At 37.5% G+C, this 27512-nt stretch overlaps 3 protein-coding genes across 8 annotated transcripts in view; 1 reads left to right on the forward strand and 2 right to left on the reverse strand.

The window, feature by feature from the left end:
• Nucleotides 1-220: 220 nt before the first annotated feature.
• Nucleotides 221-7008, reverse strand: LOC119793199 (polypeptide N-acetylgalactosaminyltransferase 15-like). Its single transcript, XM_038300238.1, has 10 exons — nucleotides 6359-7008; nucleotides 5330-5496; nucleotides 4974-5178; nucleotides 4168-4335; nucleotides 2641-2758; nucleotides 1333-1530; nucleotides 1114-1245; nucleotides 931-1032; nucleotides 716-859; nucleotides 221-643 (listed from the first exon to the last, which is right to left on the reverse strand). The coding sequence occupies exons 1-10, from the start codon at nucleotides 6862-6864 to the stop codon at nucleotides 485-487; spliced, it is 1899 nt and encodes a 632-aa protein (XP_038156166.1). The 5' UTR covers nucleotides 6865-7008; the 3' UTR covers nucleotides 221-484.
• A 5019-nt stretch (nucleotides 7009-12027) lies between these two features.
• On the forward strand, nucleotides 12028-22206 carry gpnmb (glycoprotein (transmembrane) nmb). 2 transcript variants are annotated; one of them, XM_038300240.1, is made up of 12 exons: nucleotides 12028-12240; nucleotides 13998-14153; nucleotides 14237-14398; nucleotides 14996-15169; nucleotides 15263-15424; nucleotides 15515-15838; nucleotides 17214-17273; nucleotides 17368-17574; nucleotides 17837-17942; nucleotides 18450-18670; nucleotides 18784-18874; nucleotides 21425-22206. In XM_038300240.1, the coding sequence occupies exons 1-12, from the start codon at nucleotides 12168-12170 to the stop codon at nucleotides 21576-21578; spliced, it is 1890 nt and encodes a 629-aa protein (XP_038156168.1). In that variant the 5' UTR covers nucleotides 12028-12167; the 3' UTR covers nucleotides 21579-22206. The 2 variants fall into 2 exon arrangements, with proteins under 2 accessions (XP_038156168.1, XP_038156169.1); XM_038300241.1 differs by having other exon boundaries at nucleotides 14237-14377.
• A 261-nt stretch (nucleotides 22207-22467) lies between these two features.
• The window catches only part of igf2bp3 (insulin-like growth factor 2 mRNA binding protein 3), a 28245-nt gene continuing 23200 nt past the window's right edge, over nucleotides 22468-27512 (reverse strand). For all 5 annotated transcript variants that reach the window (XM_038300243.1, XM_038300242.1, XM_038300244.1 and 2 more), the window contains one exon: nucleotides 22468-25240. In XM_038300243.1, coding sequence (XP_038156171.1) covers nucleotides 25121-25240 — 120 coding nt within the window. In that variant the 3' untranslated portion in view covers nucleotides 22468-25120. The remainder of the gene's footprint in view (nucleotides 25241-27512) is intronic.

The following is a 27512-nucleotide window of genomic DNA, read 5'->3' on the forward strand; positions in this document are numbered from 1 at the left end:
CATACAACCCCTCTGATCTTCCTTCCTGACAAATAATTCAGATCATCTGTTTGTAAAATGGTTTCCTCATCTATTGTTTTTCTGTCATGTAAATTAATAAAGAAAATGGATTTGAAACAAAGTGTCAATATGCAATCACATATTCTAATTCTTTCTATAATGAATGGGTGAAAGTGAAATTCTAAAAGAACATATCTTGAACTCAGATATGGCTATTTTGACACTGTTTGAGCTGCATAATTCTTTAGCTCAGGATTGTGGTGTTTACAGTTTACCGATGTGGTTATGAGTCTTGAATAGTTAAATTGACAAATATTTTTTACAAAAGTACAAAGTTCTCATATGAAAAAAATAAAAGTGATGTAGAAAGGCATTAAAATACTTGCAGCTTTTAACATTCACAGTACACCAATGCAGGCAGGTGTGTCAAGGTTTAACATCTTCTACACAGGGAGGACCTCCTGGACTTTGTGCCTCGGTTCCCTTAAGGAGCGACAGGTTGCTCAAAGTGCCACTGTTGTCTGGGATGATATGAATACTGCCGAAGAAACACACCTCCTAAACTGGGCGTGGTACCAGTTCCTCCATCTTCCAAAGCCTCTACACACAACTGAGACTTTTGGTGAATAAGCTGGAAGGTAACCTTTAAGCAAAAAAGGAAATGTCAAAGGTAAAGTACATGAAAATTCTTGTAAGAGATTCATATCAAACATGCCTTATTAAACTTCCACTGCAGTGTGCTCTTTGTAGATCGTTGAGCAGGGCATTGAGAGAGGACCACCCTGTCTCCTTTGACATCCAAACACAAGGATCCCATGGCCCCCCATCGCAATTCACCATTTGAGTTTAGCTCGCAGTGCTGCAACATCAAAAGAGACCCCCTAAATAATCTGGTTCTTGCATTGCTGAGAGATGTGGTGCCTTTTTGACCTGGCTGACTGTTCCACTGCATGGTGCTATCTTCATGGCTCCACCCTGCTGCTCTTCCCCAGTGGTATAATCCAAACAGCTGCCTGTACCCACATTGTATAACTTCACCCAGACATATGTTGCTCACATTAGTGTAAGTAAGTAAGTAAGCAAGCATGCATTAATGTTTGTGATGCACTTTACCTCGCCTGACAGTCCAGGCCTGTCCTGAGGGATGTAGAGCTGAGGAAAGGCTGTAGATAGGAACCAACGAAAGCTCCTACAACCTAAACTCCTCTTCAACTGCAGACTCTCAGTGATGTTTGGCCTCTCAGACTGCAAAAACTAATTTTTATTTTATTTTAAACTTAGTGTTAATACACCAATATACTCTTCAAAACCTTCTAACTCTTGCACACAAACCTGCCTGATGAAATGAGCAAGCGTGTCCCTACGGTAGAAGATCTTCCTAAAAAAAGTGTCCATCCAGGTATCAGCAACTTGGATTTTGCTTCTCTGAATAACGTCAGGGTCAGGAACATTGCTTTGCAGATCTTTGCGAATTAAGTGGGCCACACGAGAGCAAGGAACCACCTCCATGGAGCCGCCACAGGACCACACCTGCACAGAGATTTAAGGTTCTGGTTTGTACAGCTTTACGCTGATAAAAAGGAAGTTCAACTATTAATGACATTCAAAAATAAAACAAAAAAACTCAAGGATTAAGAAGCAGAGGGACCAAATGATCAATATATCAAAACAGAGACTAAGAAGGCTGAGATCACTTAGATGATACCTGATTTGGGAAATATCTTTACAAAAAAAAAAAACATTTCAACAGCATAGCATGGATCGTATTTAAGACTGTGGATTTATGAGTTAATTTTGATGTTAAAAAGCAGAAGACCCAGGAAGAAAAACAGAAACGGGGAGATTCAGCAAGCAGTCAGCAACCTACAACTTACGATAACAGATCTTATTTCTTTGAAACTATTTCAAAACATTTTTCAGAAATAGGGAATGTGAATCCATTAATCAGTGAGAATTCTCCAAATTTATTTATTTTTATTTTTTTACTGATCTTGTTTATCTTATTTCTATGTTTTGTTGTTATCTATTTTGCAATGTGTGAGACTTGTGTAAGTCGATTGATGTGTGCTGCAGATTTTCTGCCAAAGTCCACCTTGCAAAGTAGGTTTTCTCACTGGGGATTTTGTGTGGTTAAATAAAGAAAATGAACGAATAAACAAATGAGTAAATAAAAGGAATGAATGAATGACTTAATTAATTAATAATATTGTAGCAGCATGAACTTTAGCAGTAAAGAGGTATGGGAGACACAATTATAATGCTCAGACCATGTTAAAGTTATTCTGTTTATAAGCAAATAGAGGGCATTACTTTCTTTAATCTTAATTAATCCTAATCTTAATACATTTGATTAGTATCAGGAGCATAACCTGATAACAGACCTTCTAACTACAAAAATCATTTAAATATAACTGATTGTCCCACCGTTCAGGACATTAAAGTCATTTTAATCTGTTGGTTTTTCATAAAACTGTAAGTAACTTTTGAAGAATCTTCTCAGATCTTTGTTGGTATTAGCAATATTTCCACAGCATACTCCTATGGAAGAAGACACCTAAACATGTTTAAACACTCTTCATAAACAAATAATAATAAAGTTCATGTTTTGTTTCATCTGTTTGTTTGCTTTTCAGTTTTTACCCTGATTGAGAACTCCGTTTGTCCGGGGCCCCACTGCAGTATCTTTGGATCATAGGCTCCCAGAGTTTGGAAAAACTCTCTGTTAATGGCCAACACCTCTCCACCTAAAGCTGGGCTCCTGTTTTAAAAACATGTATAGAAAATACAGGGATGTGTTATGTGCTCTGAGGAGAAAAACATGAATATACATTTTTAGCAAAAGTAAATTTGCCAAAGAAGAACGAAATTCTACATTCTGCTACAGAGGAACTGGTAAGAGTTGCAGTGTGGATAGATAAAGCTAAATATGGGACAGAAGACTTTAGACTGAGAAATATCTGCCTCAGAGCCAGAGAAACAGTAGACTGTTGTAAGATAAAGGATGTGTACTGGAATGGCCCAGTTAAAGTCCAGAACTACTGTTGTGGCCCAGCTTTGATGACTCAAAAAAAAGTGGCAATCCACAAAGGCCACAAATGCACCATGGACTAATTTTACGCAGGCAAAAAAAAATAAAAAATTTTCCAGGTGAACTCCTTTAGTTTTCTCAGTTTATTTTCTCCTCAGGCAAGCGAACAGAAAAAGACAAACATTCCCCCCATGTTTTTCTTGCGCTGTTAAAAAACCATACGCCCATCCAGATGCTTGCCGGTCCTACCGCTGACTGCCTGTTTATAAAAAATAATTTACCCAAATTAATCAAGACTAACCAAAAATAAAGGAACATGTCTAAATAACCAAAAAACATAATCTCATAACAGATATCAAACAATAAAGTAAATAAACTTAGCTAGATTATGCACAAGAAAGAAAAAACTTTGTTAATTATTAACAAAAAATTATTGGCTTCTACATGTATCTCTTTCCATCCTGACTGAACATGAACAAAAATCTCTTTTTTATATGTGTGCAGATGATAGATGATATATATGGAGGACCAATCCTGCCATAATTAAAAATAAATACAGAAATAAATAAATGCTTAAAAAACAAATAACCATACAATTAATTGCCCCCCGAATGACAATAAACAAATAAATAAATGTAGGTAGAAATTTATTTATACAATGAGACCTAAATATATATATAATAAATAAATACTTAAAGAAATAAGTAATAAATAAAGTAGAAGAATATATAGGACAATTAATAAATAAGGTAAATATTACAAAGGCAAATAAATAAAGAAGCTATTATAGGTATTTTGGGGGGGGAATTAATTGTTTTCTTATTTATTTTTGGAGCATTTATTTATTTATGTATTTATTTTAATTATGGCAGAATTGGTCCTCCATAGATGTATCCCAAAAGAAATTTTAATTGGTACAAATAAAAATTGCAGAAGCAAAGTTGCTTCAGATTTTACACAAATTTTGCCACAAATTTTACAACCACAAAATAGATATATCAAAATCCTTTCCAAGTATTTTTTCGTTTTTCTTTCAGTTCTGCTCTACTTGGTAGTTTTTCTGTCAAAAAAAAAAAATAATCTTTCCTAAAATACACTGAAATCATAAACATGTAAGAACAGGGCAGCTGTGAACTTACGGAACAGGTTCAACAGCCAGCTCTAGGTCTGCACCATGAAGTTGAGGGTTTGATTCCCAGTGAAAGTCTAGTCTCCAGTCGAACACTCCTCTTACTGGCCACTGGGAGGCATTATACTGATAGGTCTGCCAGTCTATTACATCCATGATGGGGGAGACGACTCTGGTCCTGCTTGAGACACTGGTAATGAACTTTGACATTCAAATTTACATAGACCTCTACCCCATGTTGATATTAAAATCTGCTAATTCGACACCAGGGCAACATTTTCAGTAATATGTGTGCATGTAAATGAAAGCATTTCAGGCACTGCAGCAAAAGTCTTTTATATGTTTAAAGTCTTTTATATGTTTAAAGTATACAAGGGATCAATCCGCACATTATTAAACAAATAAACTAAAAAGATGGTAAAGAAATAGTCAAACGCATCTTTAAAATATAAAAGCTGCTGCAGATTCAGAGCCTAAGAGTTCAGCCTAATTATCCACTCTTATTAAAGGCACGCTGCAGACAGTCTGAGAGGAGCCCCCGGCCAAATCATGAGAGCTAAATCTCAATTACAAAACACACACAATCTAACCCACGAGAAAGGACAACCGAAAACTGAAATTTCTTTTTGTCAAATAGCAAAGAGAATAGAGTTTGAGCTGTGGGTTGGATTTACTCTTTTTATTGCTTAGATTAGCCATGTCAAAACACTGTTGGGCTTGATGAAATACATCAAACCAGCAGAAAACTAAAGAGAATCTCCATATTAGAATATTGGATGCTTAAGATCATAATTTTAGCAGTATTGAGAATAGTACCTGTCCTGTGCAACTCTTTCCAGGAGTGGTTCCAGCCAACCTTTTTGGCATTCACAGTGTGAGTCCATAAATACCAGGACCTCCCCTACTGCATGGGTTGCACCCTCAGTGCGGCACCTGCAGACCCCCAGATGTCTGGTACTGCGAATCAAACGCACCCCATCCAGATGAGACACATACTCACTCAGAACAGTCTTCGGGTGACCTGTAAGATGGAAATATAGGATGGATGGATGGATGGATGGATGGATGGATGGATGGATGGATGGATGGATGGATGGATGGATGGATGGATGGATGGATGGATAGATGGATGGATGGATGGATGGATGGATGGATGGATGGATGGATCCTACCCTGTAGGATCTGATCATCCACCACCAGGACCTCCTGCAGATATGCCCGAGGTGTGGTTTCGAGAACACTGTGCACGGTGCGCAGGAGTGCAGCCCAGGAGTCGTCATGGATGCAGATAACTACACTGGCTTTTGGCAGAGACTCACTGTACTGCTCTCCCAAACACCTGTGGTAGGAAATCCATGCTATAAATTAGATTTAAAAAAATACGACTTTTTAAACATATAATTGGATATGTTTGCTTTACTTTTAGCTTTCTTTTCAGGTTCTTTTCTCTTTTGGTGTATGAGTAAGGGGTTGTCATGGAGACTGAACTTTTGTCTTTTCCTTTTTTCCAGAATGATTCAGCAATTGTCAGGATGGATAGAGAGTGTTTTTACATATATATTTTTTTAAAGTTTTTAGCCAATAATGACTCTCAAATGAATTTGCTTTGATCTAAAGTTTTCCTCTGTAGCTCGGGTTGTGTGTTAAAGGTGAATGGCTTATTGGAAGGTGGGACTGATCCTAATTCTTTACAGCCCTAAGGATGTTGTCTTCCCTGCTTACTCTATAATTACCTCCATGTATGTTGCTCCCCTGACAACCTTTCATGACCCTGCAGAAAAAAAAGTATCCCACAGCCTCATACTGCCCACTAATGTTCTGTTGTGTAGGTTTTTTTTCTATGGGAATCATGCAGGGCAATCTGCAATGGCTGAATTTGATCATACAAAGTGTTTGGTATATAGGATAAACTATGAAGTTAAAGTTTTTTGTTGTTATTGTTTCTTATTTAACTAGTGCTATATAAACTTTGGTAAAATGCAAAATAAAACAACAACAAAAAAGTACTTTTTTTGCACAACAGCTGTCTGCTTCTCTATAATTTTATGCAGAGGGTTGGAATGGGGGCAAAATACAAATATACTCCAGTCTTTTTTCGGATCTCTTTTTCTTTTTTTTAATGAAATGAAAAATGATTAATCCAATTTCTGCTACTTCAAATTCCTTACATGCAGAAAGGTTTCTCAGAGTATCACACCCACTCAGGATGACGCATCTCCGGCAGACTGCGATGGAGGAAAATCCTGTCTGGGAGCCCCTCGCTGACCCCTTGTTGGTGCATGGAAGCTTTCTGTCCATCTCCTTGTAAACCCTCCAGATAGCGCCGGACACCATCTCCCTTTCCCCTGTGTCTCTGTGGTCTGAGTCCAGCGGTGTTCTCTGTCGCTCCATGCAGAACCGCCACCTTATTCTGCCTCCTCTTAGATGAGTTTATTGTGGATGGCACCAGCAGCAGCTGCTCCTCTTGAAAGGATTTGAATGGAGCCAATGTAAGCCCAAGCTCTGAGGCGGCGGCGTGGGATTCCACCAGGATCTCCAAATCTCCTGGACTAAGTATTCTGGTAAGATGAGGAAGGGAACCTGGTTTTTTAAGGATCAGATCTTGGTGAAATAGATCAGAGAGCCCAACCATAACTAAGCCGAGGCTGATGAGCAGGAGCCAGATGTAGAGCATCCTCCTCTTTCCCACGCTCATCCTCATCCTCATCCTGGAGGCAATTTCTTCAGTAGCATTCAATTTTTTGTTTCTCAAAGAAGTAAAAAGGGTTTAATATTCTTAAATTTAAAAATAGAAATGTTACTTAGCCCAAACTATAATCTATTTTTCTCGTGTCCAGTGGTGAGGCTCTGAATGGGACTGAAGATGTTTCTGAGGTGTGTAGCCTACTTATGCCTCCCACCCCATCCTATCTCCACCACCCACTTGTTTCTCTGACTCTTCAATTTAGGGTGAGATAAGATTAAAGGGCTGAGTGTTTTTCTCTTTCATTATTCTATTCTAAATTTCATTTTAACAAAGAAAAACAGACTATGATGGATTATGTTTAACAAAAGAAACTACAGACTGCTGGATTTCGGTATATGGATGTTAAACTTTTAATCTTTAAAGATCAGGGGGGTTTCTTTTAAATATCATCAGCTCACTAAATGTGAATAAACTAAATAGCATGATAGCTCATGAAATGTAATCTTTTAGTTTGTATTCGTTTATATATATATATATATATATATATATATATATATATATATATATATATATATATATATATATATATATATATATATATATATATATATATATATATATATATATATATATATATATATATATAAAGGTTGATTTGATATTAAAACACTGCACAGATTAAGTCTCTTATCTCCATTCAAGCCTATTTATCTTTAATATCTTGTTCTACGTATTCCTATGTTTTCTGTTTATAATACTTCCCCTGCTTTTTTTGTTGTATCTGAACACATTAAAAGAATACTTTAGTGAAAATTCACAAAAAATGACTAAATCTGTATGGATATATAGGAGTGTAAATAATTACACTGGTAGCAAGCTTAAAATGCTTCCAACGATTAATTGAATTTGATGTGATATATATGGCAAATTACTCATTTGTCCACACAAAATGAGGGCAGATTTGTTAGAGTTAGGAAATGACTCTTGCTTCTAGTTGTGATGACACATCATCAGTGTTAAGACAACCAGTTGTCTTGCAATGCAAAAGTTGTGGGTTTGACTACAGTTCCTCTTGTCACATGTCACATGATGTAACCCTGGGTTGCTTTTAATGCCAAGATGCCTCCTGATCTCTATATCAGTGTGAATGTGATGGGTGAATACGACTCTATATGGAAGCACTTTGAGCAGCCAGTATAGAAAAGCCCAAAATAAAGTTAGTCCATCTGTAAATTTCAGATGTAAGACAAGGTTTAATGTGCATTGGGTGATAGATTTCATTTTAGGTTCTTTAAATGATGCCCAAACATAACTAAAAGAGGTTTTCCCCCTACTTGGTCAAAACACTTGTAATGTAAAGATAAAGGAAAAAATTCTTACTTTTTTATTATCATTGTAAAATAATCTAAAAGCAGAATTTGGCTCCAGTTTTAGCCTTCACTATTTCTCAAATAAAAAGCAATAAATATATTCCAAAGAAAAGATAATTTCTCTGACGTCTGTATTTAATCTTCGAATTGTGTACTCAGAGTTATACTCCAGTGCAGGCTCAGGTGATGAGGCACAGATGGACTAGTTTTATTATGTTATTGATAAATTGGCTGATAAGTTGCCCTGCAATTTGGCCTACTTCAAAAAAGCACTAATTCATAACAATATTTCACTGTCTTTTACTTTATATAATATGGAATATACTTCTGTTTAATTAAAATCAGTGTATTTTTCTGTTCTGTTAAATTCTACATAAATATTGCAATTTGTTTTCTGAATGTCCTTAAAATTTAAAAAATATTTTTTAATTTTTCATTGCAAATAAACATTTTTAATAAATAATTTTTGAAGTCAGGTCTTTTTGGAAACCCTGCTGACCTGGAAGCCCTAGTTTGCTCATGCTTTGGATGGCTCTGGTTCAATCTGAAAACCTTAAATCGTTAAAAACACTTGTGTGACCGGTCACCAAAATAAATCCTGTCCAATGGTGCTGTGAGTAGGAAAGGAGATAGGAAGAGGAACCAGTATGGTTTCACCAATTCTGTTAGCATAGGGACCCCCTGACATTCATAGAAGTAGCTAGGATCTGTACAGTTGCCCACAACCTTCATGGCAAGGCACAGTTCATTTTTTTTAAACAAAAATACATTATTTCCTTATGTATATTCTGTGGGACACATGCATTTCTAGACATCTTTATGTGTTTATATTTTATGCTGGAGAACTTCAGCCATTCACTATATTTGTGGTACTTTTGTTTTTTGCAGTTCCTTTCCGGGAGGTTGTAGTCCTAATTGGACAAGCATCAATCATGTGCTCCTAGTGATACCAATAAGGCTGAATGGAGTCCAGAGTTCCATTTCTACCCTGGATAGCGTTTATACTGATGACCCCACGAAAGGCGAAGGAGTATAAGCCAGGAACAGGAAGTAGGAGCTACAATATGAGGTATTCTGACTATGCCCCTGTTTTTGTGCTGGGGAGAACGGAAGCTGTGAGAGGTCATTTTGGTTTCTGCAACAAAAGAATCCTTGTGACTCTTTAGCTGTCCGTGATTTTCTGTCAACCGGATGTGTAGATGAGTGGGTGAGGTTAGCTCCCCTCCGATCATTCCTCTGCTTTGCAGGATGACAGGGCAGACATGCCTTTCAGGGTCATGATTACAGAAACAGAGGACATCAGAAGACACTTAGATTGATGCTAAGAAGTAAAAAAAGACACTCTTAGAGAGCAAAATGAAGGTTTCACACTTGAAAGGATATTGATGGTTCTTGTGGGCGAGTGTTAAAGGTCCCAGGCTTGAATAGTAAAGATTTTCCCTTGACTGCCCAAACTTGCATCTGCTTTGAAAACTCCCATGTTTCCCTCTGCAGCCAAAACACACGGAAAAGAGTGAAGTTTCACTGCGGAAACATAATCTGGGACTGACATATCAACAACGCAAGGTTATGCACATATGTACAAATTCAGGCCACATTCTCTGGCTTGTTAGTTTGTTATATATATATATATATATATATATATATATATATATATATATATATATATATATATATATATATATATATATATATATATATATATATATATATATATATATATATATATACATATATATATATATGTTTGTATATCTGGAGTGTGTAACAAAAGTAAAGCATGTCTAGTTCTGATTGTTGTTGAATGTTCCCCAAGTACAGAAGCCAGTGCTGTATATGAGAACAAACACACAGAAGGAAAAGAGGCTGTGGTTGAACCAGAGAAAATCTCAGTTAATTCCTTCTGTTGGGTTTTCGCTTCTCTAGCCTGATAAAAAAGAAAATGTATTTATCCGAAAGGTCTCACCTCACCATAAACCATGTGTGTGTGTGTGTATTGGGTTACAACAGGCTTGTTTCTCACTCTGTAAATTAGCTGGAGCTGGATGGGGTAGGAAACAATTCAAGTTAGAGGAAAATAAATGTATTGAATTAATATAAAAGAGTAAATGTTACTTATTGTAGAGATGGAGAGAAAAATAAAAGAGTAAACTGAGTTGTGTTTTATTAAATGAAGAATATTTTGGAGAACGCTGCATCCTCTTCATCAGACTGCCTTACAACAAGAGAGTGTCTTCAGTCAGAGGTTTCTCCTAATCTGCTGTAACAGCTGTTTAGTTAAATATTGTCTTTTTTCAGTTCTAGATTTTCTAGCATAACAGATGATTAGTTATGGGGTTTTTTTATGTTGTTAGTGACTAATTTTGACACATTTACAAAAACATTTACAAACAAATAAACCAAATTAATCCAACATGATAAAGTACTTTTATTATTTTTTTTAGAATTTGGTTTGTCATAGGCTAATGTTATTTTTAAATCAGGCTCTAATCTAATTTTATTGGAAAGGGGCACACAAACCCTGAAGTTGCGCAGGGGTTTCGCCCTCTACTGGTCAAAGTCAGCATTGCTGCATATTTCCAGTTAAATGTAATTAAGGGGAAGCGATTTTGTTTTTTATTACTCTTTATGGCAAAGTCATAGTTTAAAATTGATCCTTTCAACCTTATCCAAAAGTCTCTAAATAAATCTGGCTTGAAGAGATATGATGGTGAATGTAGGAAGAAAGCAATTTTCTATTTATGTTTGTAATAGTTTTGTAATGTAGTTGCATTTCATTAAATTGTTTAATAATATTTAATCTTTGTGTAATTTATTTTACTCTAACATTTGTAAGATATATAAGCATGTCCGTTTTAAGGGAAAAAAGCCAGTTTCATACAACATTCTTATTATTTTGTTACATTTTTTAGCTTTTACATATATCAATTCATTAAAATTCATTAAATCTGTCAGAATAATTATTTTCATAATGTTATCATGTCGCTGATATTGTCTGTGCATCTATAATCGATCGCTATTGCCACAAAATAAGTATTTATTTCAGCAATATAATCTGTCATCTCTTTCCACAGATGGCTTTAAAATCATGTGTCTGTTTATTTCCTAACAGATAAAAGTTTTAAGCATGACTCTGCAAAAGGCTCTCCTGACTTTTGAACAGAAATGGAAGGTTGAGCTCTTGGCTTTGGAAGCCCTTTTGACACCGTTTCCAAACCTCCTTGTGACAGCAGACGACTGCACTGAAATTATTATCACATGATAAAGATGGTGATGGAAAAGAAACACGCTCTGCATCCGAAATGGGTGGTAGGCCCATCATTCCTCTTCCTGCTGCTGCTTTTTTTTTTTTCTGTGCGTGAGAGAGCACCAAACTCCAAGTCACAAAAAAAGTCATATGAGGGGCACATATTTTCCCCCAGATGTCAACTCTAACGAAAACATTTTGGGATGCGATTGAATCAATTATATCTGACTTTATAATTTATACATATTTCACTACGATTAAATTCGTTTAATGCATCTATTATTGGTATAAGTGTTTGATATTTCAATAAAAAGTAAATATACAATTTCACAGAGGTATGAGCCGATGAGAAAAATGAAGGAAAAAGAAAAGAAATAGCCAAAATAGAGTCCAATGTTTTTTAATAAGCATTTTTTTTCATAATATATTTTAATTTATTAAAAGGGTTTCCAAAAGAGGAACACGAGCATGTGCATCTTCTTCCGCAGTGGCTCTAATGAGTGATGAGGTGCGCCCTATTAGAAAGCATCACATGTTTATGAGCTCAGCGGAGCCTAATAAATTAGAGGACATGTGTGCAGACAGGGGGAAAGGTGCTGGATGAGGAGAGGGAAACACAAGCTGGGTCGCTCCAGTCAGAAACAGTTTGTTCAATTTGTTAAACTGTTGTTTTTTTTGGGTAGAAATTCTGTTCTGGACAGGCAGACATGATGATCCTGCAGGATTTTTGTCTTCTGGCTTTTTACGCCTGCTGCGTTTATCAAGCTGATGCGCGACAGAGTAAGTTTGAACTTTTAAATGGTTTCAGTGAACATAGAATAGTTGGAACAAATGAAAATGTTTCCTGTTTTGACTGCTAAACTGAGTAGATGCTTGAGGATCCTCTGTTTCTATGATGATTGTCCTGCGTTCAGCTCTGCAGTCAGTCCCATGAAACTAATTAGGGCGCATGCTCAAAGTGTCATCCAAACTATGATATCCAGGAAAAAAAAACTAATAATTTAGTCACATTTGTGTGTGTGTTAATGGAAAACATCGAAAGAAAAATAAAAAATAAAATAAAACCGTTCTTCTGCTTCGATTACAGCCAATTGGGATGGTTTTGTCCGCACCCATGACGGCTACTTCAAGGAACTCGACTTATTTTCTCTTCAAATCAAATTAGGTTAATGCAATTAGTGGTTTTCCGTCTTCCCTTCCTCCGATATGATATTTAAAATGTCTCACCAAGGCTGAATTTAGACTGAAGTGGGACATGATTCTGCGTAGATTATACAATATCGAATTATTTTTGCGTAATAATTAAGTTATAAACACCAAGAAAAATAACATGTAAAGAATGATAATAATATGAATCATATAATATTAACTGTTTAGACAGATTTTCTATTTTAAACTATCAATTGGGAGATTTAATCATTGGATAGCTTACTAACCTTAATGTGTATTTATTCAGAATATAAAATCAGAATAAATACTTTTTTTCTCTCCTTTCAAAATGGGATTAGATTTTTAAATTCTTTAATTTTTAATTTGGATTTTTCTTTTCTTCTTTAAAGAAATATGTATTCTCTAAAGGGTTTCACTTTCCTTGTAGATTTTGCATTACCACAACAAACTTCTTTGTTTTTTTAAAGGATTCTATTAGACAGAAGAAACAAAGAAAATATTTCAATATAAAGTAAAAGTAAATTTCACACAAAAAAATCTCCAAAACTAAATCATATATTTGTTAACAACTCCTCAATAAAATCTTCTGCAAACCATTGCTTTTAATAAACAGACAATTAGTAAATGAGGTCCCACCTATCCAATCTAAGTAGAAGCCCAGCTGTCCTGTAAAGGCCTCAGAGGAAAAAACAGCATTGAGAACAAAGTAACACAGCAGACAGGTTAGAAGCAAAGGAGGAGGCTGAGTTAAAAATAAATAAATAAAACTTCTCTCAAAAGAGCAATTGAAGCTAAAGTGAGAAGCAAAAATTTGATTGACAGCAAATCAGAAAAGACGCCCATTGGTAACTCTACAGGAGCTGCAGAGATGTAGGGCTCAGCGGGGAGAGTATACGTGTTGGACTCGACAAATTCAGTCAGGCAAGAAGAAAGCCATGTTTTCAAAAAAAAATTAGTGAAAATTTGCCCTGAAAGTAAAGGAGAAAAAGATAATCTGGTCGGATGAGATGACACTGAACTTTTGAATGAGGCTGTGTGCTGAAAAATACAAAAAGCACATTACAGAGTCCCTTTCTTGAAAACCAGGTGGCGGAGGCATCATGCTGTGGGGATGCTTTTCTTCACTGCCAAAAGTTAATAAAATCTCAGAATCTGTGCTAAGACTTCAAAAACAATATCACTGAAGCTCTTTTTTTTCCAGTCAGAATGTGTTTGGGCTGTTTGTAGACAAAAACCTTATAGTTAGAAGTTGATTTATGCCAACTCATAAACAAATGGTTATAAATAGTATAGCTGTATACCAATTTTAGTGAAACTCAGTCTCTATTTCAGACCACTCATTTGTGTGTTTTTCTGTCCTCTTCTAGCATATCGGGATGTTTTCCCCCATAAGCACTCATTAACAGGAAAGTTTCCATTTCCGATCCCGCCAATCCCGGGATGGGAGCCTGATACCAATCCATGGGATGATTACCTCTACCCACCGCTAAACTCAAAGCCCAGAGAGCTAATGCATCACAGAGGTGAATAAGTTCCTGTCTTTTAATTTCAAAATGTCTGCAGCTAATTTCTTTGTTATCAACCAGTAATGTGCACTTTTCTGCAGGCAAACCGAAAGTCCGTCTAACCAGCGACAGCCCAGCTATTAATGGCTCATGCATAACCTTTACTGCCAAGCTGGAGTATCCTCCGTGTCAGAGGGAAGATGCCAATGGAGACCTTGTCTGGGATGAGCACTGCGAGGATGGTACGGAGCTGGAGGCCTCAGGTGCTGCCAGGAAGCAAGGCCAGGGCATAAATGGCACATGACACCCCCATGACACAGGGAAAAAAATCTATCTAGAAAACAACAGGCTAAGATGTTTTTTTGTATGTGTTGGTGTTTGTTTTCCATTCAGCATAAGGAAGAAAAAATACAGGTACAATTAATCCAATTTAGTTCATAGACTGGATGGAAAAATTTGGCTGTTTTTCACTCTATGAATAGCTGTGCATAATATAGTTTTTCTCTCTACTGCAGTGACTGAAAACAAAGCATAAAGTCATTATAAGCATATGCTCTGTTTATCTTTTTTCTGTCATAGACAATCCATTGAATTAAATGCACCAGCAGTTAAACTACTACATAAATAAGTGTTTTACTGCAAATAAAATATAAAATGAATCAAATTTCTACTCATTTAGGAAATAATGTGATGCACAAACCAAACACATTAGCTGTAATATTTTTTAGAATTAATATTTTTTTTCCCTTCCCCGATTAGTGAAGGTCCCTGAATCTAATTTAAATGTGAATATTGATATATGATTGGAATTAAACCCTATTTTTTTTTTACAATGCATCCGCTTCCTTGCCTTTGAACAGCTAACGGACAGCTTCGCTCAGGATATGTGTATAACTGGACTTCTTGGTTGGATGATTACGGATTTGGAAAGTGCACAGACACAGCAAAATGCAATGTGTTCCCCGATGGGAAGCCTTTTCCACAGAGCAATGACTGGAGGCGCAAGAGCTACGTCTATGTTTGGCACACAATGGGTGAGCATGAGACGGCTGCTGACCAGCTACTCAAACAACAACCCAAACTAAATCAGAAACTCCTGCATTTTTGACGTCTGCTTTCTGTTCCAGGCCAGTACTATGAAACATGTGATGGATCATCTTCCAGTGTGACCATTAACACCACTAATATCCCACTGGGGGCAGAGGTCATGGAGGTTATGGTGTATAGGAAGCGTGAGCGCAGGAAGTACAGCCCCCTCACTAATGACAACACTGTATTCTTAATTACAGGTGGAGACTTATTTACAAGTTCAAGTATCAAATAGAAAACTATTAAAAAATAAATCATATGCATAATAGCTGCTTACCACATCCCCTCAGATAAGATCCCACTGGCAGTTGACATCTCCCAGAAGTCTGCTGTCAACAAGTCTGCCAATGTTTTTATCCGTGGAGAGGAGATGGTCTTCAAAGTCCGGCTCCATGATCCCAGCGGCTACCTAAAGACGGCCGCATCAGTGGACTACATCTGGGACTTTAAAGATGGCAACCAGCTCGTGACACACCGCGAGGTGACGACGCACACTTACAGTACACTGGGGATGATGAATGTGAAGCTGGTAGTGGAGGCTGCGTTTCCTGTGGAGTGTCCACCCGCTTCTGCCACTCCGACTCCAAGGCACCCCACATCGCCACCTCTTACAGGTATCCTGGGTCTAAATTGTTTTTATTAACTATGGAGATCTTAAAAAGCTTTCTGATAAACAAATTCAGTTCTACTCCTGAATTTAAAGAATAAGATTTTAGTCACAGCCTTATACATTAGCTATTTATTGTAGCTGAATATTAGACATCAACTTGGATCCTGCAAACATCGCCAAAGTGAGTGGTCATGCAAAAAAGCCACAATGAAGCAATCAGACAATGGAGATTTTGGAAAACATTATTTTTTGTTTGGTATGAATTCTTGATAAATTTGTTGAAGTTGGTTGGCAGTCCACGAGGCAGCTGCAATATGTCCAGCATTAAAATGTGTTAAATGATCTAAAATAAAATTAGTCTGAAAAAAAGGATAAACAGACAGAAATCAGTTTTTTTACAACATCGCAATTAGATGGCAGTGCAAAAACAGAAAAAAAACCCCAAAAAATAAAATAAGTTCTGAGAAAATACCCGTATAATTTTGTACTAAAAGACTTTAATTTTCCTTTTTTTTAGATTACTTAAACATTAAATTTTTTTCAGAGAGCTAGAATTATAAGCAAAATGATTTTTTTTTAAATAAATTTTTCAGTTTGTCTTACATTTCACTTTCTTACATACACTTCTCACAACAATTTGATAGACTGATGTCTGTTCATCCCAACAGAAGTGTTGAAAGTAAGTCATGTTTGTAAACCACCTTTTTAATTGTCTATAAATGCTAAGGCTCATAGTCATTTGGATGACCCGCATATCCATGTCTTGCGGTTTAGCTTTCATTTTGTTTTTTTACATTTTGTTTTGGGAAGTGTGGAAGACCCTCTAGCAGCAACATAGCCAGGTCAGAATATGCTGCATTCACTCCTCTAAATATGGGATGATGTTGTGAGGCTCACAAGCTTCTCATTCTTCCCCCTAATATAACATTTCATAAGGCCTATCTCACCAACTGCATTGGCAAAGTTTATTTTATTTTTGGAATAATGGCCTCTTCCTTGCTGCGTGGCATTTCAGCCCATGTTCCCACAAGTTTAACTGTAGATAAATGTTGTTTCTTATCATCTTCAGCCAACATTGATATTAAGTCTTCTGCTTTGGTTATGAGTCTTGTTTTTTGCAGTTTCTGTAATTACACATACAAAGAACCTTTCTGGTGTGGAATTATTACTGATTCTCATTGTCTGTTTATTTCGTTAGTGGGCCTTTTATTGTTCTGAAGGGCTAAATAATAAAACAAAATTGAGACATTTCTGTGCTAAGAGTTTTAAGTGCAAAATATTAAAATCACCCAAATGGAACAAAGAACCCTAAAATATAATGTGAACAAAGTATCAGAACAACTATGATTGTAAACCTTTATCTGGGTTTTCTCTGTCAGTGGCTCCTACTACTACTCCAGCTACCCACGCCGTGACAACCAAGATCAAGACAACGTCTGGTGAGTTTCTATGTATGTTTAGGGATCCATTTTGCTTCTGAAATGATGGTTTATATATGTTTTTATGTGTCCCGTATCGCCTTTTTTGTTTCAGTGCCACCCAAGACCAGTCAGCCTATTTACTCGTCCACTTCCTCTGCAGTGACAACCGGGTTACCGACAACAGAGCCCCTTCCCTCCACTGTAGCGACTGAGTCCATCCCCACCACCACCCTGCCTTGGCTCCGAGAAAAGAGTCAGAACAGCAATGAATGTTTCCGTTACGCCTATGGGACATTCTCAGGCAACATCACTATAGTTGGTGAGTTGTCTTTTCCAGACTACAATGCTACATCACAACAAATGGATTTACTTAGATGAATATCTTAAAATTCTACGTTTTAAGCAATAAAAGTTGCATTACACCGACTTAAAAAAGTTGGAACGTAAGAAAAAAGGTTCTATTTCTTTCCAGTACTTAATTTGGTAATAGTAACATTTTTGGGGGCTAACTGTATATAAGAGCATTAGTTGGAGCTATAAAACACTCAACTTTTCTTAAATGTGTCATCCTGCTTTTACAGAGCCAAAGCACCCTCTAAGAAATCGGCTAAAGAGTCGCATTGTGGACGTTTCGGCTGCCAGGGTGACCAACACCGACATCAACTTCCTGGTAAAATGTCTTGGCAGGTGAGCATTTTGTTTCACTGTTAAACTTTAAAGACGTTCTGTTAGCTTAAATGTTTGACTTCAGATGGGCATCTGGAATGCATTTTAATTATTAATATTAGGAAACGTTTTTTGGTTATAAAATATAAAATTTTAATTGACTTAGAGGTAACAGAATCAAAATCTTTTTTTTTTTGTGAATCTGTGGTCTGTTGTTTTAAACAGTGACAAATTAGACAAAAAACAAGCTTGGTGGCTTTTGACAATAAAAATGAGGAAATCTTATGATTCAGGTTTTTTAGCTCCAGAGAAAAGAAAATCCTTGTAGCAAAGATTCTGAAAAAAGGCTAGGATTAGGGTTTGTCTAAGTTAAAACTCCTACATCTCAGCATTCACAATACAGCAAAGAAATAGCAGATCTTATTTTGGGGTTCAAAAGTAAAAAACAAAGAATAAAACCCCAAATAACAAAAAAGAAATGAATGCTAAAATAGAACTACTTACTTTCATGTTATTGTTCCTTCTCAGTATCCCCACTTCCGCCTGCACCATTGTGTCAGACCCCAGCTGCACTAAAGTACGCAACATTATGTGCAACGATGTTCCGCCATCAACAGAGTGTGAGGTGCATCTTAGGCGAAGGTTTCTGGAACCCGGCACCTACTGTGTGAACATCACCCTGGAGAGCTCAAAGAGCATGGCACTTGCTAGCACCACCATCACCATCAGCAAGTCCCAGGACACACCTGGTCAGTTAGAAAAGTTCCCTGGAAAAAAAATTCTCTCCTTAGCTGTTTTTTTTTTTTTTTATCTATATACAAAAAACTAACATTGTTTATTTGGCTTTGTTTGTGCATCCCAGTGCCTGAAACTCCAAACACTGCCCGGGTAGTTCTCACTTCTAGTGCTGTGCTGGTGGCAGTCTTTGCGATGATTGCCTACGTGGTTTACCGGTAAGTGCATCACATTGTCACTATTTTTATAGTATATTTTATAGTATACTTATTTTTATAGTCAAACATGACAGAATATAGGAGCATGGTTCCCAATTTATGATACCAATACCACTAGTAGGATTTGGGGCTTCTTTGGTGGTACGGTACATTTATATATTTGGAAGGTAAAAAATAAATATTACCTGCAGTTGAAGAACAAAAATTAACTAAAGAGTTGAACAATCTACAACAAAACTTTTTAACATTTATGAGCAGTCAAGATAGTTTTTTACAAAAATCTAAAGTATCACAGTTAACCAGTGACAGCTCTTTGGGGATGATATTGCATCATCAAGGATCAGTGAGATTTTATCAACTATTGGCAATAAAAAAAAAATGTAGTTCCTTTATATTCTTTAATTTCTTAAAGTGGCAGCACATTCACTAAGAGAGCGGTAGAACTCCAAACCACTTTTGCAAGTCAGCCATATTAGATTTATGACATAACTGCTAACAGTCCTACCTTCCCACTTAAAATTACTTTTAAGAAGAAAACTTCAAATGAGTAAAAGTCATTGTTTTTAAGCTATGAAAGCTGCATACAGGTGCTGGTCATAAAATTAGAATATCATGAAAAAGTAGATTGATTTCAGTAATTCCATTTAAAAAGTGAAACTTGTATATTATATTCATACATTACATACAAACTCATATATTTCAGATGTTTATTTTGTTTAATTTTGATGATTACAAATGACAACAAATGAAAATCTGAAATTCATCATATCAGAAAATTAGAATATTACTGAAGACCAATAAAAACAAAGGATTTATAGAAATGTTGGCCAACTGAAAAGTATGAACATGAAAAGTATGAGCATGTACAGCACTCAGTATTTAGTTGGGCCTCCTTTGGCCTGTATTACTGCAGCAATGCGGCGTGGCATGGAGTCGATCAGTCTGTGGCACTGCTCAGGTGTTATGATAGCCCAGGTTGCTCTAATAGTGGCTTTTAGCTCTTCTGAATTGTTGGGTCTGGTGTATTGCATCTTCTTCTTCACAATACCCCATAGATTTTCTATGGGGTTAAGGTCAGGAGAGTTTGCTGGCCAATTAAGAACAGGGATACCATGGTCCTTCAACCAGGTACTGGTAGCTTTGGCACTGTGTGCAGGTGCCAAGTCCTGTTGGAAAATGAAATCTGCATCTCCAAAAAGTTGGTCACCTGCAGGAAGCATGAAGTGCTCTAAAACTTCCTGGTATGTGGCTGCGTTGACCCTGGACCTCAGAAAACACAATGGACCAACACCAGCAGATGACATGGCACCCCAAACCATCACTGACTGTGGAAACTTTACACTGGACTTCAAGCAACGTGGATGAAGTGCCTCTCTTCTTTTCCTCCAGACTCTGGGACCTTGATTTCCAAAGGAAATGCAAAATTTACTTTCATCAGAGAACATGACTTTGGTCCTGTTTCTCTTTAGCCCAGGCAAGACGCTTCTGACGCTGTCTGTGGTTCAAGAGTGGCTTGACACAAGGAATGCGACAGCAGAAACCCATGTCTTTCATACGTCTGTGTGTGGTGGTTCTTGAAGCACTCACTCCAGCTGCAGTCCACTCTTTGTGAATCTCCCCCACATTTTTGAATGGGTTTTGTTTCACAATCCTCTCCAGGGTGCGGTTATCTCTCTTGCTTGTACACTTTTTTCGACCACATCTTTTCCTTCCCTTCGCCTCTCTATTAATGTGCTTGGACACTGAGCTCTGTGAACAGCCAGCCTCTTTAGCGATGACCTTTTGTGTCTTGCCCTCCTTGTGCAAGGTGTCGATGGTCGTCTTTTGGACAACTGTCAAGTCAGCAGTCTTCCCCATGATTGTGTAGCCTATAGAACTAGACTGAAAGACCATTTAAAGGCTTTTGCAGATGGTTTGAGTTAATTAGCTGATTAGAGTGTGGCAACAGGGGCCATCAATTTTGAACCTTTTCACAATATTCTAATTTTCTGATATGATGAATTTGAGATTTTCATTTGTTGTCATTTGTAATCATCAAAATTAAACAAAATAAACATCTGAAATATATGAGTTTGTATGTAATGTATGAATATAATATACAAGTTTCACTTTTTAAATGGAATTACTTAAATCAATCTACTTTTTCATGATATTCTAATTTTATGACCAGCACCTGTACTTGCAGAGTTGTCAGAACTTTTGTCTTCTAACACCTGGACGATGATTTCAATCACCCTTTTGCCTCCTTCTCCTGTGCATGCACGGTTTCTAAAAGTATTTTTTGGTTCCCCCACACAGTGCTGAAAATCACCAATTCAAAATGCATGATTACCTCTTTGTAATGGATTGGTATCAAGTGTGTCAACTAGGAACTCCGTAAACAAAGGGGAAGGGTTTTTGTGATGCATCACTTCTAAATAACCAAAGTATCTGTAAGCTTGGTGCTCATTATTTAAAGTTTGAGAACTAATGCAAAGTGTCTATATAAAGGAATCATGGCGAATCATATAAGTTAATCAATAAGTTATATTGTCCCCTCCCACCCCACAGGCGCCACAAGCTTTACCGGCCCATCCGAAGGTCACTTGTTGAGGATGCCTGTGCCCGTTCTGATACAAGAGGTCCAATGGTTCGCCTGAGGGAGGCGCTCTTCCCCTCCAGTGAGGAGAGCCGCCACCTGCTGCATGAAAGACACCCTTTGTAGGGTTTGGAGGAGTTACATCCAACAGGTGTTTCTCTTACTTTAAAAATGGTAAATGATACTAATAGCAATGTGTCTTAAGATTAGTGTGCTGTCTGAAAAAAATCCTAATGCTTTATAATACATTTACTAAACAGGTTTTTTAACTTGGTCCTACAGCACTAATTTTATTACCATTTTGGAATTAATGTTCTGTGGAAAAGTTTGAATAAGCCATATTGGTATCTTTGATTAAAGGATACTAAATTTCCACGTGAGGTATGCTGGGCACCATGTTCCTAAGCTCTTATTAAACCTTTATAAGTTTGTTTTTCCCCACACTATTATACTTTTAAATGTGAGTCCAGATTATTTGAAGTCTGTTTTTTTTTCTTATCCTAAGTTGAAAGTGCTGTTCATAAAACCTAAGTTTTGCAAAGAAAATTGTGTTTAATTTGTAGAGATGCTAAAAACAAGTTACAAGGTATGAATGAACATGCTAACATTTATGTTAGGTAATCATATAAAACGTCGATAACCATTAATCTTGTTTGATTGTTAAAGCTTAAACTGTGAAAATGTGTAGTTGAGCTCCTTTAATTGAAACTGCAACTGTCAAGAAATCTTCAATAAAATAAATATTTTAAAATCAGTACTTTGTTTAATTTATTAACCTGGATTACTGAAATATTGCCAAATAAATATTGTGAACATCGAAACAAAGAAAAATTGGCCATTGTACCAACTTTAGAAAAAACATGCTATTTTGTTCAACAGCTGACAAACATGTTCGAATTAAAATAAAAAGCAGTATTACTTTTTTTTTTTTATATATATAAACCTTTAGGAACCAGAATTCATTCAGCAGGACAGGCTTACGTCTCATGTCAACATCAAAGAAAAGCCAACAGACTTATTTTTATTTTTTTTATTCAGAGGCATTTGACAAGTGGAGCTGTGTGGTTGTGGGGAGGTGACAGGGCACAAGTATGGTTGCAGAGGGGGGAGGAGAGAACATCATGCTGATAGATCACTTTCCAAAAACAGATTCAGTTCCTCTTATTTGTCCCATACCAAGGGAAAAAAAAAATTTTCCACATTACACAGCCAAGAAATACTAACCAAAAAGGCTTTTAAATCAGTGAGTTTAGCATCTGCTAAAGACAAAAGGGACTTGCATTTTCTTGTTTTCAAGTCATTTAAATCCAAAAGATCGGGAGGGGGGGAGAAACAAACAAAACAGTCCGTTTATTTTTTGTATAAGACTGAAAGCAAAAGAAATCAAAGATTTGATTTTCTTACAGAAAAGAAATAGCACTAGTTTGAATATATTTAAGCCACACCACCAAAAATAGAAAGCAGAAAGGAATTACCATTCAGGAGTTCAATAAAGCCAAAAAGGAGTATATATATATCAATAAACACTGTCAAAAGAAAACATTTCTAATCACTTTCCATTATTCTTAAATCTACAGAGTTCATGATTTTAAATTTTAATTTCTCTTATGGGGAGGTGGACAAAAGTGTGTGTGAGGGGGGGGTGGGTTTCTAACAAATGGAAGAATGCCTCTAATTCAAATATGTGTCTAAAGAGGTAGATCAAAAGCAAACTGGATGAGGGGAGGGTGAGTATCAGGAGGATCCTTTTAAGTATCACTTGTGCCCCTAAGTTAAGGATGGTGTCTGGAGGGCGCGCCCAGTTAGAAACAAGTGTTTGGGGTACTGAGGTATTGGTGCGCGCTGGCGCTCAGTGGGGGCGGGGTGAGGCGTCCAGAGCCACGGCAACTCCCCCCACCCCTCTCCCCCTCAGCTGAGGTAGACTGCGTTCTACTGTGGAAGCATGGATACACTAGCACTTTTACCACAACCGATATACATTTACATTCGGCGAGGAAACAAAGGAAATAAAATTGACTACGTTTTGGATCTTTGCTTCCCGTCCGAGTGAGGGTTCATTCACAAATATGTTTGACTTGTTTCCCCTGGATGAGCAACAAAAATAAAAACCTAATCAAGTCAAAAATAGGTCAACTCACTTTCTTAAAGCACAAAACATAAAAATGCTCCCATCTGTGCCACTCCCTCTACTGTTACCATCCAGGAGGATATGAAGGACTTAATGGCCATGTCATTGCTATGGCGGAGTTTGGACCTTAGCAGAACAGCATCATCAATACGGCGGTGGATGACACAGAAATGAAACGGACCAAAGAGGGGGCAAAAATAAAATGGCAAAGACTCTGACACAGCCCCTATAAGAAGGCAAAAGGAGGATCTGACATTAAACTACCAACAAAACCCCAAACAAAATGGCATTGCTGTTAATATAAACGGTTGGCATTTTTTTTTTGCACGGTTTTAGTTCTTTGATTTTAAGAAGATGATGGACCTGAAAGGGGGGAAAAAAAGACAGAGGCAATTTTTTTCTCTATACACTTCTGTCAGCCGCCAGCTGAGGGGAGGGGTGGGCACCAACTCTTGTTCCAAGGCTGCTATGTACAAATAAACCTTATGTACAGGGTCACCTCTGTCACACATCCACATGTACAATGCCGCCTAAAGCACCAGAGTTGAAGGCAAGGTCAGTTGGCAGCTGACCTGAAAAGTTTAAATTTTCTTAAAAAAATAAAAATGTTCAAAGACTATCAGCTTTATAAAGTATACAAAATACCACAAAAGCAAAATAAAAAGAAAGGAACTTTTTTTTCTCCATATAATCTTTTTTTTTTCTCTTCTGAGGTACTAGATCCTGAGGTAGATAAACAAAATGCATATTAAATTGGATTTTCAGGGCAGCAGCAGTTTGGCACCCTTTTCCCCAAAAGGGTCAGTCGCCGTGCTGCCCACTCCACTAAATATATATATATTTAATTCATTTATATATCGATCTTCTCATATAGGTCTATCTATAAAATGCATCCGAATTTCATTTTAAAATGCCACGGTCATTCCGAGGGCAGGACGCCTGATATAATACACCCTCAAAGGGGTTCCTGTCCTAGAACAAGAACTTTCCCCCTAAATGTGGCCCATCCAGCCAGAGCCAACCCTCCCCCCAAATAAACCTCCGTTGGTCCCACCAGGACCAAGCAATGCCTTTCTTTCCACGGAAAAAAACCCGTGAGAAAGCTTTAACCCATTAAGAAAAAAACAAAACGAACATCTTTAAGGTACCAAAGATGGGGAGGGGGGTATATCTTCGTGGTTTTAGTGTAAAACTAACAAAATGAAACAAAAAACTACACCCAGGGGTGGAGTGGGGTGGGGGCGGTCAAATGGAGGGCAGGTGATGTTGGTGGGAGCCCTCAGTACATTCTCACAGCAGATGCAGAGAGGTGAAGTGGGTCGAGCTTTAAAAGAGCAAGGTCTTACTGCCCACACCTTAAGGTCATTAAGTTGTTCAGGGAGGGGTGGATGTTTGGTTCCGATGACCTGACCCCTGAGATGTGCATTAGGATCCAGTGTCATTACTCCCCCCCCATGCTCCTTCTGAGCTGTTCTGCATCCGTCCATCTTTCAAGTTTCACGATGGATCCAGTCACCGCTCCTCCAGATCTGCTGGATCATTACTTCCTGCGCTGCATCGGAGGTTGGGCTCCCGATGGAGACTTAGGCTGCTGCTGCTGTTGTTGCTGCTGTTGCCTCCTCACCTGAGCCAGGATCTCCTGAATCTTCCTCTGGGCCAACTAAATAAGACGGCAGAACATTAGTACCATCAAAACTGAATCCAATCCTGGTCTAAATGCACTACATTTCATTTTTGCTGCCATCTGCTGTCTATTATTGAGGCTTCAAAAACAGCAGAAGCAAAGAGCAATCTAAAAGGGGTAACAGAGCCTTGAATCAAAACTTATTATTGATAAATCGTTTTTGAAAAAAAAAAAAGAGAAACAAACACCCGTTTTATAGACTGTGATAACCATGAAAACCACCTAACCAGTCTAGTCAGATTCACTGACGGCAACAAGAATCTGTCAAACTGAGAAATTTTATTTGCAAATAAATTTGTGTTCTCACCAGTGTATTTCAGTGTAGTGGTCAGTCATGTTAAGGAACGCTGAAAAATCATGCCAACGCACTTATTTTCAATAAGCATAAGGCCCTTTGACCATTCAATTCAACAGTTTCAGCAGCCTTATCAATCATGAAAATTCTTTGAAAGATATCTTGAGTTGTGAACAGAACAGGAAACCTAACACAATATGCCATGATCCATTTTGTTCAGCTTCATTTATCCAGAAAAGGACTTTAGTTCCAAGGCTAGTAATTCAGCCCAATGTGGCCTGGCTGGAGCATTTAATTGTCCAAAACCAAGGATGCCAACATTAGCGATGGCAACGCCTCTGGTTGCTGTAATACGTTTCGCACCAAAATGGTATTTTAAAAGTTTTGGAGATTGGCAAATTTCTTTGCACACAGCAATGATCTTTTCCAATGCCTCTTTGGAGCGTTTTGTTTTAAACCAGAAATGTTTCAACCAGAAATGATTCCAGAAACGAACCGAGAGAACTGCCTTCTGAAGCCACTTGTGTATCAGATTCAAAGACGTGCCAGAAACATAACATTTTAAGATTCTGGGTTCAGGACTTTTATATGTAAAAAAACATACATTCATCTATTTTTAATACATCCATCTATAGTCAAATTTTCAAATTCAAGTCACGGCCCAGATACTTTCATTGTTTGGGTTCCAAACGAAAGTTAATGTGGCAAGGAATGGCACAAATAAAAACCACTAAAAATATAAAAACTTAATAAAGGCCATATTTTAAACTTGTTTATCATTTACTTAAGAGGGTAAAGCCCCTGTCACACCTTGACAATTTAGCCAGCGTACGCCTAACGTACGACAAATCAGGCAAAAATGCTGGCATACCTTAGATAAGTTATAGGTCAATTTTGCATAAGTCATGAGCATGCTGAAATATGCTGGCACAGGTCGACATATGTCAAGTACGTCAAGCATACGTTGCCAGCGTATGCTCAAACGTGGGCCATAAGTTATAGGTAAGTTATCTGATTGTTGACAAATGTAAACTGTAAGGTACACATAAGTCGTGCTATCTAGCTTTTCCAAAACCTACGAGTAACTTGTGCATAGCTGATGCGCAACTTATCTTCCAACATATCTGATGTGTTCCAGATGACCATTGAACACGTTTCTAACTTGGCGTATTTGCAGCTTTTTGATGTAATGGGGGTTCACAGGAGGAAACTGTCAGTCCTCCTCCAGACTTCCTCCCCATCATAGGGTGAGTGTGAAGGTGAGCGTGATGGATCCTCCCTGCGTTCACACCCACAGGCAACAAACTTCATAGCAGACAACGCTGAATCTGCCTTTTCTTTTTATTTATTCTTTTTTTTCCTGCGGGTGTTAAACAGCAGCCAGATTAAAACCGCAATCAAAGAAATTTTTATGGAGGCCGGGCGCCTCCGGGCGCATTGCTGCCTCCCCTCAGGACTCTGACTTGTGACATTTCATGGGCATTACACTGATGTGCATTATGCATAAGCTAGGCTGTCATTGGACACAAGTTATGGACTCGTTATTAATACTTTATATGTCAAAATTGAAAAAAAAAAAGAGCCAGCGTATGCCTGACGTCCCAGAATCTTCTAAAACACTGGCATACCTAGGGCTGGGTACCGAACTTCGGTACTTTTATGGTACCGACCGAAATGCTTCGGTTCTACAGAGTATCGAAACATGCCTCGTCTTTCGGTACCAAGTTTCGGTGATTGGCTGGAACACTTAAGGTGATTGCGTCATCCAGGAAAAATACACAGGTGGTCACGCCTACAGCCAGGGTTCATGTGTATCTTTTGTGAACTGGTTGCAGCGTCGCGGAACCCCTTTAAAATGCCCCCCAGGTCAAAAGTGCGGCTTCACTTTATTAAGACTGATGCTAATAGTGCACAATGCAATACATCGTGCACGGAAATAATTTAAGAGCAGAA

Source organism: Cyprinodon tularosa, unplaced genomic scaffold (assembly GCF_016077235.1).
Source record: "Cyprinodon tularosa strain WSP-4 unplaced genomic scaffold, ASM1607723v1 ctg443, whole genome shotgun sequence".
NCBI classification, from domain to species: Eukaryota; Metazoa; Chordata; class Actinopteri; order Cyprinodontiformes; family Cyprinodontidae; genus Cyprinodon; species Cyprinodon tularosa.